This window comes from Lontra canadensis, unplaced genomic scaffold (assembly GCF_010015895.1).
Source record: "Lontra canadensis isolate GAN:19392208 unplaced genomic scaffold, GSC_riverotter_1.0 scaffold142, whole genome shotgun sequence".
In the NCBI taxonomy this organism is placed as follows: Eukaryota; Metazoa; Chordata; class Mammalia; order Carnivora; family Mustelidae; genus Lontra; species Lontra canadensis.
The window spans coordinates 288,132-302,026 of NW_022631136.1; the positions used below are offsets into that span (position 1 = coordinate 288,132).

The 13,895-nt window shown below is 44.9% G+C and overlaps 1 protein-coding gene across 5 annotated transcripts in view; it reads right to left on the minus strand.

The window, feature by feature from the left end:
* Window positions 1–412: 412 nt before the first annotated feature.
* OTUD7B (OTU deubiquitinase 7B) overlaps window positions 413–13,895 on the minus strand; it is a 53,533-nt gene continuing 40,050 nt past the window's right edge. For all 5 annotated transcript variants that reach the window (XM_032843630.1, XM_032843628.1, XM_032843629.1 and 2 more), the window contains exons 6-12: window positions 13,424–13,551; window positions 8,335–8,447; window positions 6,301–6,428; window positions 5,839–5,988; window positions 5,129–5,243; window positions 3,700–3,784; window positions 413–2,433 (exon numbers count right to left, since the gene is read on the minus strand). In XM_032843630.1, coding sequence (XP_032699521.1) covers window positions 1,228–2,433; window positions 3,700–3,784; window positions 5,129–5,243; window positions 5,839–5,988; window positions 6,301–6,428; window positions 8,335–8,447; window positions 13,424–13,551 — 1,925 coding nt within the window. In that variant the 3' untranslated portion in view covers window positions 413–1,227. The remainder of the gene's footprint in view (window positions 2,434–3,699; window positions 3,785–5,128; window positions 5,244–5,838; window positions 5,989–6,300; window positions 6,429–8,334; window positions 8,448–13,423; window positions 13,552–13,895) is intronic.

Genomic DNA, 13,895 nt, shown 5'->3' on the forward strand with positions numbered 1-13,895 from the left:
AGGTCAGCTATGGCTTAACAAAAGAAGCCGGGATGTTAAGTTCATTCTCCAAAAGTAGATAGGAAGGAGAAAGAATCATTTAAATAGGAAGAAAAAAAAAATCATTTTTTATAATGTTTTTGCTCACTGGGGTTTTGTTTCTTCTCCTTAAAAAAAAAAACAATAGTTAAGTTGCTTCCTACAGAAACACAGCAGCAGAGGATGGTAGTACTCTATTTAGGTTTTTGGTTTTGTTTGAAACAGTCTGGCCAAAGGTCTGTCCCGCTCCCGCCCCTCCCAGGGTGCACTCACACCCCAGTGTGTGGTTATTGCTAAGTAGTTACAAAAGATCCCCTGTGCACCCAGTCACCTGGAGAAGATTCAGCCCACACAGCTGTTCTTCTCATCACTCTTCCCTTCCCCTGAGGGAACATTTTTTTTTAATAAAATTAAAGTCATTAAAAAAAAAAAAATCACAATCTTAACTTAGCTGAGCTCAGCCCTCAAAAAGGATGAGCAAAAGATACAGGGCAATCAGCAATCTCCTCTCAAACTAGAACAGATGACAGATGGCTGTTTAGAAGGAAATAAAACTTGAGAGGAAAAGGATTCCCCTTTTAAATTCTTCCCTTTCCCATCTCAATAAATGGATGTAAACTAACCCCCCTCCTAATAAGCACCCATTGAGCACACATTACTGCCTTGTCTTTCCAGATCCTTCAGGAGGAAGAATTGATCCAACCCTAATTTCTACCTTAATTCAATTCAATAGCAAATCTAATTCCCCAGTTTCCCTCCACACTCCCAACTCCACCGTCATGTGCTTTTTTCCAACCTCCAAGAACTTTGGTCTGTTTTCTCTTTTATTGACTGAGAACCTCCTTTGCTGCTCCTGCCCTAGACCTCTGCCTGCCTCCCCACCCCCACACACTAAACCTTCCCCTCGTTTCCCTTGGTCTTGGGGTGTACCCAAGCAGTTATGAGACAGAAGCATCGCCTTTCCCCCTTGTACCTCCTCAGTCCCAGCAGGACTGAGGAAGGATGAGCGAGGCCCTCCAGGCACCGTCCAGCCCTGACCTGCTCTGCCCAGCCTGGCAGCTCTCCAGCGCACACACACTTCAAAAGTTTCCAGCCAGGCTCCCACCATCACTGCATTTGCCCCATCCGCATGGGGGCTGGGTCTTGATGAGCTAATTCTTTGAGCTTAACTCTCTTTGTTTAGCCCCCCTTGCCCTCCAGGGCTCCCCCTCAGAACCTGTGCACCAGCAACTCCCCACCCGGTTCACGCTCCCTCCTCCGCAGTTCTTCCCTGTAACAGCAGGAGCAGAAGTTGTTTGTCTCCGGGTGTCCATAGAAGCTGCAGTTCGGTTGTTTGCATTTGGTCTGGGTTGGAGGAAGCCCCCTGGGACCTCCAGCCCATCCATCTGGCTCAGGGGGCTCTCTGTAGCCGTTGCTATAGGAATCAGCCACGCGGAAGGGGGGTGGTAGCAGTGCGCCCCTGTGCCCGTCCTTGGAGTGGCTGCCTGGCTCCAGAGACGGGATGCAGTCCTGATGGGGGTAGGGTCGCCCTTGAGGGCACTGTCTGGGGAAGGTGGCATAGGGTGGTAGGCCCCCCCCACAAGGACCTCCTGCCAGCTGCCTCCGGGGTTCCTGGCAGTGGACTCCAGCCCCAGCAGGGCGAGGGATGGTAAAGCCCCCAGGATAGCCAGCAGAGAACGCCACTGGCTTGGATTCTGCTGGGGGTGCCGGCAGCAACTCCTCCCCGCCATCTGGCTCTGGCTTTTTGGCTGGAGGAGGCCCACTCCCTAACCCCCCATTCAGGATCTTCCTCTCCACCTCCTTCTGCTTCTGCTCTGCCAGGAATCTCTCCTCAGCATCAGAAAGGTAGCGCTGGATCATCTCCTCCTGGTACTGATGACGGTGACCCATCTTCAGGGTGCCAACAAAAATAAACTTCCCCTCCCCTTGCATCACAATCCTCATAATGCTCAAGCTCTGCATCACCTCCTGGCTGTACTTGCTCCCTCCGTTACCCACAGACTCAGTCGTGGGCTTCTCAGACACGGCCCCATCCCCCACTGCCTCCTCCTTGCCACCCTTCCAGCTCTTCAGCGAGTTCTTCTTCTTCTTCTCCAGTGTCTCGGTGCCGCTGCTCACCCCTGACCCCGTCCCCACCCCTCCCGGCTTAGAGCCCTTGCTGTGCATCAGGCCTCCCATGTTCTTCTTGAGCTTGCTGCCCAAGGTTTTGCCGAAGCTGCCCAGTTTGTTGGCCACAGAATCTGCTCTCTTCTTGTCTTTCTCCCGACCTCGCTTTGACTTCTCTTTCCGCTTGCTGCCCTCATTGCTCGTAGAACTGCTGCCAACTGACTCCTTGTCTGAGTCTCCAGACTCAGGAGTGGACCGGGGCTCATCTCCAGCTGAGGCTGTGGGGGACTCAGGTTGTGCCAGGGGAGCCTGGAGGATGTAAGAACAGGATTAATGGTTCTAGTCCCGTGGAAAAGGACCAATAACATCACCCCTGTGCACTCCCTCTCTGGAGTGCCTGCCTAGTTCCAGTGAAGGGCGGCTGTCATGGTGGGATAGGGTCACCCAGGAGGGCACTGTTCTTCCCTAGCTCCAGTCAGCTCTCCCATGGACCAGGGAAAGATGTACCTAATACCTAAAATGCAATCTGACTCCCTTCTGTAATAAGGAGATAAAAAAATGAAGCCTGACATTCTTCTAGAGCAACGGGCAACTATATAATACATGGAGAGGAAGAACATTCCATAGATACCAGAATATTCTTTATTATAAATTTGTCTCTTTTTTAAAGATTTTATTTATTTGGCAGAGAGAGAGTATACAAGTAGGGGGAAGTGGCAGGCAGAGGATCAAGCGGGACTTGATCCCAAGACCCTGAGATCATAACCTGAGCGGAAGGCAGAGGCTTAACCATCTGAGCCACCCAGGTGCCCCATTACAGAATTCTCTATGCCTGGGGTGCCGAGGTGGCTCAGATGGTTGGGTGTCTACCATTGGCTCAGGTCATGATCTCCAGGTCCTGGGATCGAGCCCCATGTCAGGCTCCCTGCTCAGTGGAGAGTCTGCTTCTCTCTCTACCTCTCCCACTGCTTGTGCTCTCTCTGTCTCTCTCTCAAATGAGTAAATAAAATCTTTAAAAAAAAAAAATTTCTCTATGCCAGATTCTGCCCCAAATTAATCTCCAGGAAGACGTAACTAACCACAACCAAGCCTAACCATTCTGCAACCCTCCACTTTTAGATATTCAGCACTGGGGTCTGGCTGTTTGTCCTGTTCCTGTGTTCCTGTTCTATGAAGAATGATGACCTTCTCAGAACCTACTGGATCAGTCTGTTAAGGAGACTTAAGCAATTCTGTCTCTCTGGTACCTGCCACAGAAGTCTACATATGTAAGGCTTGGAACAAAGTAATGACGACCCAAAGTTCACCAAAAAGTCTAGAAAGCTTTTCTTGAAGAATGTGTTTTAGTATCAAAAAGCAGAGCTGGAGAGGAGCTATGGAAAATGGAGGGCACTAACAGGTAAAAAGGCAGAAAAAAGTGTCTTTTGGAACTCATCTGATATTTTCCAGTTATTCCTAACCTTGAATGGTTAGCTATCAATCAGAAGCGATTTAGAAGGAGACCATCACCAAATCACCTTGCTAACCCGTCACTGAAATCAAGGCCAGACAGGGTGGGGTGGGAGAAGTCCTCACCTGTGCGTCGGAGGACACTGGGATCCACTTCACATTCATGTAGCCATGCAGCAGATGCAATTTGACCTCTAGGGACAGGATTACACTGTGAAGAAAAAGGAAGAATTAAAAACATCCCATGAGGGGTGCCTAGGTGGCTCAGTTGTTAAGTGTCTGCCTTTGGTTCAGGTCATGATCTCAGGGTCCTAGGATCGAGCCCCACATCAGGCTCCCTGCTCAGCAGGAAGCCTGCGTCTCCCTCTGCCACTCCCCCTGCTTGTGTTCCCTCTCTGTTTCTCTCTCTCTCCGTCAAAGAAATAAAATCTTAAAAAAAAAAAAAAAAATCCCATGACCTTTAAAAAACAAAATATGTGATCCAGTTGGGAGGATGGAAAAGAGCTACATGGCTTGGGACTCAGACAAGGTTGGGTCTGAATTATAGCTCCACCAATTAGTACTAAGCTTTATGACCTTGAGGCAAGTCACTTCACCCTCCCTGAAACTCAGCTGGGGTTGGTAAGGGACATAGATAATATCTACCCTGTATTGTTGTGAAGATTAAAACAGTATTGGAAGGGACCCAGCATAATGTCTGGAAAACAGGAAATATTGACTGAACAGTAGCCACTATTGTTGTTGGTGTAAATATTATTAAGATGGAACTTTTGATATTTAGGGGAGAACTTATTTTGAAAGCCATAAATTCTGAGTTTTTAAATCAAACCCTCTCCATTAGATCCCAATGTCAGGAGCCCAGAGAAGGAAACACTGGACAAGAGGTAAGAGAGGAGCTTTTATACCCATACCCTCTTTGTAGGAAGCCGTGGAAGGCAAAGGCGAAAGACTAAACCTGCTTTGGGAGGCCGCAGGGAGGGGGGCTGTCAGAAAGAACAAATGTTTCTTGCTATTTAAATTCAGAAAGGCAAAAATCCAAAGCAAACTAACTATTTTGGTCAATTACTTAAAAACCCCTCTCATGGACTGCCTGGTTGGCTTAGCTGACAAAGTGCACTACTCTTGATCCTGGGGTTGTGAGTTTGAGCCCCATGTTGAATGTAGAGAGTACTTAAAAAATAAAATCTTAAAAAAAAATTTTAAATAAAATAAAAACCCTCTCACTTGGGCTGGGATTAAAAAGTGTGCCTTGATTATCTTGATTTTCTGATGACTGTTTTGGAGACTCTGGGATGTATCAGTAGACGACCATTCCTCATATTATAAGGAAAGAACAAGTTGCAGTCCCAGGATTTCCCTCTCTTTCATGGGGAGAAAAAGCAGCTGCATGTTCCAAGAATCCTGGTGCCCAATCTGTCCCCCGTGTTTCCATCTTCCCAAAACTCCGGAGCTAGGATGTGACTGTCTTGCCTCTAAGCTGAGAAGAGTCTCGGGGGAAACGGATGCTGAATGTGGAAAAGACACTTCATAGATGGGAAGGCTACGCCTGCCTCACCTGGCCAATCGGACGTTGTCACTGTCATCTTTGCCCCACTCCCAGCCCTTTCCAGGGTCCACAGCAAAGTGCAAGGGCAGCAGCTTATGCTCTGAATCTATAAGTGGGATCACAGCTGAAGAGGAAGAAACACGTCATCAAGGAGTCTCCTTAAGAAGAGAGAAAGGAAACTGAACACAAACTGACTTCATTAAAAAGGAGGCTGGATTGTATCACAGGTCTCAAACTGAGCTCACTCCTCAGTTTTCACATGTGAATTACACTGACCTCAAAAACAGACAGACTGGTTTTCCCTTACTAGCCAACACACAATTTAGGCCACTAATCTCCATGACTCCCCACCAGTCAGTCAACAAACACTCATGATATTCTTGCCAGTTAATGTGGATTCAAAAAATTCAAAGTCATTATTAAGACAAACACAGCAAAGCATCACTAGAAAGGTTTTATAATCTTAATACACACACTCTTCACTCCAGAACAGGAAGCAGCAAATACAGGCAGGCTACTGTTTTTTCCCCAAAGTTCTTTGTCAAAATGTTTTTATGTTTAATTTAAACACCCTGGACTATCGTTGGCTTAGTAAAACCTTATCAGTATGCACTGCCTGGGCTTGCATGTCACTTAGTTCTTCCCTCCTACACTCTCTCCCATTTCAGGTTTTCCAAGTGAAAATAAAGCACACCCAAAGACAACACCGCATTCAGCACCTTGGTCCTTGGCGTTCTCCTTCTGTTCCATGGACACAAGTGCAGAGAAGTGGGCCTGATCATAGGCAAGCACCAGAGGGGAGCGGTGACACTGGCTCGCTGGGACCTCCAAGGGCAGATAGATTCCCCCAAAGGGAATAGGAGCGAACGCTGCAGCAAACCACAAAGACTGTTATTCAGGATGTGTTCTTGCCTAGAGGGCAATCCCCATGCCCCACTCTACCAAGGGAGCTCCCCTTTCACTCACTCTAACCCCTGGTTAATCATTCTTTCTTAAGTTAAGAATCCTCATCAATTAACCCCAACTGCTTTGCATTCAATCTCTATAGAGAATTTTGCATCGTTCTAATGTATATCTTGTCTCTCCCCAAGGGTCCATATAGCCCCTTCCTTCCCTCCTCCCAGTGCTTAGGCCAAGGCTCTGCAAACAGAATGTGCTCAGGGCAGGTTGGACTGACTCACCTTCCCCTCCAGAGTCCCTCAGCATGGTGTCGGCCACGACGACTATGGGCCTCCTAAGCACATGGGCAAGGACAAAGACGTGGAATTCTTCTAGGCTCTCATATACAGGCTCCTCTGAACTCTCCACCCTGAAGTTGCAGGAGGGGAGACAGTGGAAGGGGTACAGCGGAGGGGAGAGGGAGAAAAATCAAACAAGACACCCCTGAAGACCAGTCCCGCAAAGAGGAAAAAGAGGAATGTCCTTTCCTGGTTTTCTAATCTTAAGGCTGCCATGGACATAGCTGATTATTTTATGCTACCATGGCTATTTCTATTCCTGTTTCAGAGATGAAGAAATCCAAGAAAGATTTGAAGGCCCTAGGGCTAAAGTAGTGTTAGGAATCTGGAAGTAATCCCTTGGTTAAAACCAATCTTGCTCAACAGCCTTCCCCAATCTGCTTTATCCTATAGCTCAGGACACAACTGTGTAGCCTCACTTTACCCATCACAACCGCCCACACATCACATGCATCAAGTCCTACAAAAAAAAGAAAAAAAAAAAAAGGAAACAAAAATTCCTCTTCCTACGTTCCCTTACGTGAAAAAGAGCATCTCACACCTCACCATATCTACCTAGTAGCCTAATCACACGTCTGAAATAGTTACTCTTCTTTATCTCTCATCTTAATTAATCACCTAGCTTGACCAATTCTCTCTCTTACCTGTCTCTTGTGTCTCTCTCCTCCCGCCTGTCTGCAACCCACAACTCTTGATCACACCCATGGCCCATCTCCTGGATTACTACAACCTCACCCAGTCTCACTGCCCTCTTCTTCATCAGCCACTCTGCTAGCAGTGTGTTCGAATACACAAATTTGCTCCTATCACCCACGTATACACAATTCAGTGGCTTCCTGCCCCCTGCAGCAACATGATTCAATACAGTGTATTTGGTACAAATGCAAATTTCTAGGCCATAGCTCAGTCCAACTCAATTGAAGTTCCTTAGGGTGGGGGCCCCCAAATCCACACTTTAACAAGCCTCCCAGATTATTCTTATGCACACTGAAGTCTGGATAGGTTATAATTTTTAACTGTGTTACAGAAAATTTCAAAATTTTAAACATTCAAAACTATAAAAAATATTATACCTAAACTCTCATGTAACCATCACCCAGCCTCAACAATTATAAAACACATAGTCAGTGTCGTTTCATCTAGACCTTGATCTATTTTACTATAAACCCCCACCCCAACCCACCAGATTATTTTGAATCAAATCCTAAACATCACATCATTTCATCCATAAATTTTTCAGTGTCTATCTCTAAAAAAAGAGAGGACTCCTATTAAAAACAACCACACAACCATTAATATCAGACTTTTAAAAAAATTTAACAATAATTAAACATATAGACATTGTTCATGTTTCCCCAACTGTCTTATAAATGACCGTATGTTTCCACTGGCTGATTTGTCTAAGAGTGTTTAAACTTAGGTTCTCTCTCCTTTATTATTTTCCTTGCAATATATTTATTGAGAAAACTGAGTCATGTCCTGCAGTTTCTCAAAGTCTGGGCAGGACAGGGTACAACCGAACCCTCAGCATGGCACACACGACTCTAGTTATCCAGTCTTGTCTAGCACTCTAGACCATGTACCCTGTATTCTGGCAATGCCCAACTACTTGTAGTTCCCAGAACATAGCATGCCATTCTTACACCCTTCTGTACCCTTGCCACGGCCCCTCTCTTTCCTTCTGATATCCTCTTGGCATGAAATTCTTTGGATGCTGAGGACTCAGTAAAGACTACTTCCTGGGGCACCTGGGTGGCTCAGTGGGTTAAAGCCTCTGCCTTCGGCCCAGGTCATGATCCCAGGGTCCTGGGATCGAGCCCCGCATCGGGCTCTCTGCTCAGTGGAGAGCCTGCTTCCTCCTCTCTGCCTGCCTCTCTGCCTACTTGTGATCTCTGTCTGTCAAATAAATAAATAAAATCTTAAAAAAAAAAAAGAAAGAAAGACTTCCTTCCTACTCCCCCGCTGAGCCACACTTACCCACCACAGTTGGCTCCATTGGCACCTAGATGCATGCGGGGTTCACTTGAGGCAAGCTTGATCAGCTCATTCCATTCCTTCTGCCATTCGTCCTCTGTGTACACTAGCCCTGACTGTGTGAAAGACAAGCAGGGGAGAACAAGCAGTTAAAGACCAGGTTCACAAGGCAGCAGCAATTCCAACTCACTCACGCTGCCCCACTCCCTATCTTCTTAGCACTTGGCTTGTAATATGTACTACAAAGTCCAGTCTCTTCTCCCTTTCCTAGTCAAGGTCCACAAAAGAATAATCTATGATTTCTCTCACACTTCTTTCTTCCATTCTTTTCCAGCCCATTTCGGTCCAGCTTGTTTCTGTCCTCCAGCCTATACACCTTACCCCACTTACACCACTTCACCTAACTGACTCTGGCAAAGAACAATGACTTTCTAATTGCCGAACTCAGTGGACTCTTTGGTTTTCATCTTTCTTAGTCTTCATGTAGCATTTCAACTCCTCATTAAACTTTTTTCTCCTTCAGCTTCTTTAACTTCTCCTCTCTCTCAACTCTGTCCAACCCTAACAATATTGGGGTTGTGTCAACAATATCAGCAGCCTTAGCTCCTTCTGGGTGATCTCTTCTACTGCCATAATCTCATCCACTGCCATCTATACTCAGGATGCTAAAATCTCCCTCTCCATCCCAGGCCTCCTCTTAATTTCTATATTCACATCTAGCTGTCTACTGAAGACTGCCAACTGCCCTTGACTGCCTCAAAGTCTATACAATTGAAACTAAACTCTTGGGTGCCTGGGTGGCTCAGTGGGTTAAAGCCTCTACCTTTGGCTCGGGTCATGATCTCAGGGTCCTGGGATTGAGTCCCGCATCAGGCTCTCTGCTTGGCGGGGAGCCTGCTTCCCCCTCTCTCTCTCTCTGCCTACTTGTGATCTCTGTCTGTCAAATAAATAAATAAAATCTTAAAAAAAAAAAAAAAGAACTCTTGCAAAACCCACTCTTCTTCCTATATTCCTGCCTTAGTGAAGAGCACTGAATATCACCCACCATCGAAGCCAGAAACGAGGGACTTACTAAAGACTCCTCTCCTTTTACCCACCCCACACCTGATCTCTTAGTCAACAATTATTAAGCATGAACTACTGCAATGGTCCTTAACCGGTTTTACTACTTCCAGTCATGCATTCCACTGTTCTATTTTCTACAATATTACCAAAGAGGTTTTTCTAAAATTAAAATCTGATGTTTGCTTCCTGCTATAAATCATTTTAAGAATCATCATGACCTGGGGTGCCGGGTGGCTCAGTTGGTTAAGCGTCTGCCTTTAGCTCAGGTCATGATCTCAAGGTCCTGGGATCATGTCCCACATCAGGCTCTCTGCTCAGGGAGTTTGCTTTTCCCTCTGCCCCCCGCCCCACCTCATGCTCCCTCTCTCTCTCAAATAAATAAACCTTTTAAAAAAGAACCATCATGACCTATTAAATATAGTTCAAAATCCTTAAGCAAAGCATATGAAGTCCACTTCCTGGCCCTACCCACCTCTCTAATACATCATTTACTTAGCTGTAGTTCCCTGAATGCCCTGCGTTGCTTTATACTTGAGCCTCTGTCTAGCTTGTTCTTTCTGCATGGAGCAACCCACCCCCTATCCACCTGGTGACCAATTTTGCAACTGTCAGGGCAGAACTCAAGTATTTCTTTTTTTTTTCTTTTTTTTTTTTAAAGATTTTATTTATTTGACAAACAGAGATCACAAGTAGGCAGAGAGGCAGGCAGAGAGAGAGGAGGAAGCAGGCTCCCCGCAGAGCAGAGAGCCTGATGTGGGGCTCCATCCCAGGACCCTGAGATCATGACCTGTGCCGAAGGCAGAGGCTTTAACCCACTGAGCCACCCAGGAATCCCTCAAGTATCTTTTTCTATGAAGCCCTTCCTAAATCTTCCTGATAGACCCACTCTTTCCTTTGTGCTCTCCTTCCTCATCTGCTATACAGCCTTTATCACTATTTATCACTTTAACCTATACTTTGGTACGATTATGTATGTACATGTCCATCTCCTCCTACTACTCTTAAGGGCCAGGACCATGTTTCAGGCAATATGCTAATGTCTACGATGTGATCAGTAATTAATAAATAGATGCTGAGTAAAACTATAATTTTTATCAAAGGAATGGGAGAAGTACAAACAATTTAAAAATATCATTTGCCTTTAGGATGTATATGATAATATGACAGACAAGTCTATGTTATTCATTGTATTCAGCTTACATTGGTATTTAAATGAGTTTATAAGGCTTAAACACACACTGACAGTAGAAAGAATCACACTGAAAACATGAGGGGCATGAGCAGCAAAATTTAAGAAGAATTAAAGGGCTGTTGTAAGCACATTTTAGTTTATGTTTTTTTTGAAGATTTTATTAATTTATTTGAGAGCTAGCACATGAGCAGAGGGCAGAAGGAGAGGGAGAAGCAGACTCCCTGTTAAGCAGGGAGCCCAAGGCCAGGCTTGATCCCAGGACCAAGGGATCACGACCTAAAGGCAGATGCTTAAGGGACTGAGCCACCCAGGTGTCCACATTTTACTTTAATAATAAAAAAAAAGACAAAGCTATGTTCTCTTTGTAAAATGCTGTATCGAAGCCTTTCAATTAAATATTGAAATACACTGAAATATACTGTATATTAATATGCAGTATATACTGTATATACTGATTGGTCAGTATATACTGACTAAGCACTCTGGTCACTCTTCCTCTCACTTATTTCAGCTTCCTGTTTTCATACACAAAGCCACTAGGTGGCGCACCCTGCCAACATGAAACTTTCCCTACTGGTTTGATTTTTTTGTTATTGTTTATTTATTTAAACAATCTCTACACCCAACGAGGGGCTTAAATTCATGACCCTCCCAGGTCAAGAGCCACATGTTCTATCTACTGAGCCAGGAGGTGCCCCCATCCTCATTGGGCTTGACCACTAATTTCAACAAAAAACAAGAGGGCCTGGGAAATCAAAACCAATTTAGTTCGTGTGGTATTTGGTCCTTATTAAAAGAAGCCCCCCACAGTCCCTCATGCCTCCCTCCATTCTCATGCCCAAGGGGCAGTATAATGCCATAAACAGTCTCAACTAAAACAATTCTCTAGGCCACATTTCCAGTATGGAACTTTTAATGTGCTGGGCAAAAGGAGTAAAATATTGTTCCTTTGATAGCCACTATTCTCTATGCATGTATTTCCACTGGGGACTTTGAGGGGGAACAAGTGACCAAGAACAGAACTTGGGTATTTCTAGGTCTCCTAGCTAAACCCATAATAATCTAACCCCACTTTTAAAATTACTACAATAGCTTAAGAGCTGGAATTGGGCATGCCCATTCTCTGACTGTTGCAGTCACTTCGACTTAATAGCTGAATGCTCTAGTTTGGTCTTTTCTTGACTGTGGAGTGGTCAAATGTAAGGTTAGGGATGGTGTGAGTTAAATAGTGAAGAAGGTAAATTTTCAGCTGGCTCTAGTTTAAGCAAAAGAAGCCCTCCACAAGGTCCAGGTCAGCTCACAGGGATGCCATGGGACCTGACAATATTAAAGAATGCCATCTACTTGGCCTTGCCCCTGTGCATTTATTTCCCCTCAGGAACCCTCTGGAGCAGACTAACTGATCAAAGACACCATTCTGAGCTTAATACCATCCCAATTTTAACAACTGGGTTCTTTGTTTTTAAGATAGAAACAGGACACATTCTACCTTCGTATTTTAATCTTCAGGATATAAAATTCTAATAACTTAAAAAAAAAAACCCTCTTAGTTCTATATAATGGCCAATTATGACAGAGCAATAAAAGGTGACAAGAAAGAAGATGGAAAGAAAGAGGGAAGTTTCTGAAGAGACAGTCCCATATTTATACTAGAGCACCCAGCCATATACATGGCAAAAAACCACCAGATACTCAAAAAGAGCACAAGATAAACACAGAAGACAGAGCGAGAGGAGAAAAGAGGGAGACCTGTTATCTTTATGTAAGTGGACAGTGTCATTATTAAGGTGAGAGGTCAGCAAACTCTTTTATTGCTCCGTCATAACCGTAGCTAGGAAATATTTTAGGCTTTTTGGGCCACATGCAACTACTTGACTCTGCTGCTCTTCTAGTCTCCACAAGGCAAGCACTCAACGTAAACATACATACATAAATGAATGGGCAGGGCTGTGTTCTAATAAAATTTTTTTTTTTTTTTTTTTTTTTTAAATAAAACTGTTGGTGGGATTTGTCCCACAGGCCATAGTTAGCTCAACCCTTGTTACGGGGATGGAAAGTTCAAACAGTCTACTGTTACTTTCTTATAAAAAAGCAGTCTCAACATCTGCTAAATTCCTGAGAAGTACCATTCAAACTCAGTTTAACGGGCATGTTTTTAAAATTTTTAAACAAACAGGGTATGTGAAAAGCAAATAGTACATATAGCCAACGAAATTTTTAAGCATTTAGCATTTCTCTAAGAATTGAAAACATAGGGCACCTGGGTGGCTCAGTGGGTTAAGCCTCTGCCTTCAGCTCAGGTCATGGTCTCAGGGTCCTGGGATCGAGGCTGGCATCGGGCTCTCTGCTCAGCAGGGAGCCTGCCTCCCCCGCCCCCCGCCCTCTGCCTGCCTCTCTGCCTACTTGTGATTTGCCTCTCTCTGTCAAATAAGTAAACAAAATCTTTAAAGAAACAAAAAGAATAGAAAACACAAGTCCTTAAAAATTGGTCTAGCATTATTATAAGCAAAACACCCCCAAACAATAGAAAAATCCTGTGGACCTGTCATATCTTATTTTGTAAAAGATTACTACTGGAGACTTGCTGAGCATCTATCAGACGAGAAGCACAATGTTAGCTGCCTCCTCTATGGGTCTCAGCTTCTCCATGCTAGTTCTCATGACTCTATCAAAAAGGCATGGGCCCTGTGGTATCTTCTGCATTTCCTACAACTTCCAGGATTACAAGGGGAGTACCACCAATTAAGCACCAGGAGACACTGCCTATTGGTACGCACTGAGCATTTCCTGTAGCCAACTCTGGAGGACAAGGTGCTCCCACCCAAACTCCCTCACCTCTTTGTTCTGCTGTGTCTGCTGCCACCTCCAGCGCCGTTTTAATGCCTCCTTCTCGGCTCCCTTCTCCATCAGTGCATACAAAGCTTTCCGCAGCATCAGGTCCCGATCGTGGAAACCCCACATGCCTGTGGCAAGGAAACATACAGTAGGACACCTTACCTTTATTAATACCCTAACAGCAAGGAAATCAGGCTTAAGGCCAGGTTCAAAGAAACCCCTGTGACTTAGGGGAGAAGTGAAAAGATGTTCCTACTCTGGAGGTTCAGAAACTTCAGGAACTTACAAGTGGGGGATACACCACATCCTACAAACTCCTGACAGAAAGCCCCTTACTAATATGCAAGTCTAACAAACTAAAATACAGAGTAGCAGCAGAAAAGATGGGTCTGGCACATGACAATCAGCATCAAAGCTGGGGGGATGGTTGGAAAATGAGGACTTTTTTAAAATCTAAGGCAAAAAACATATT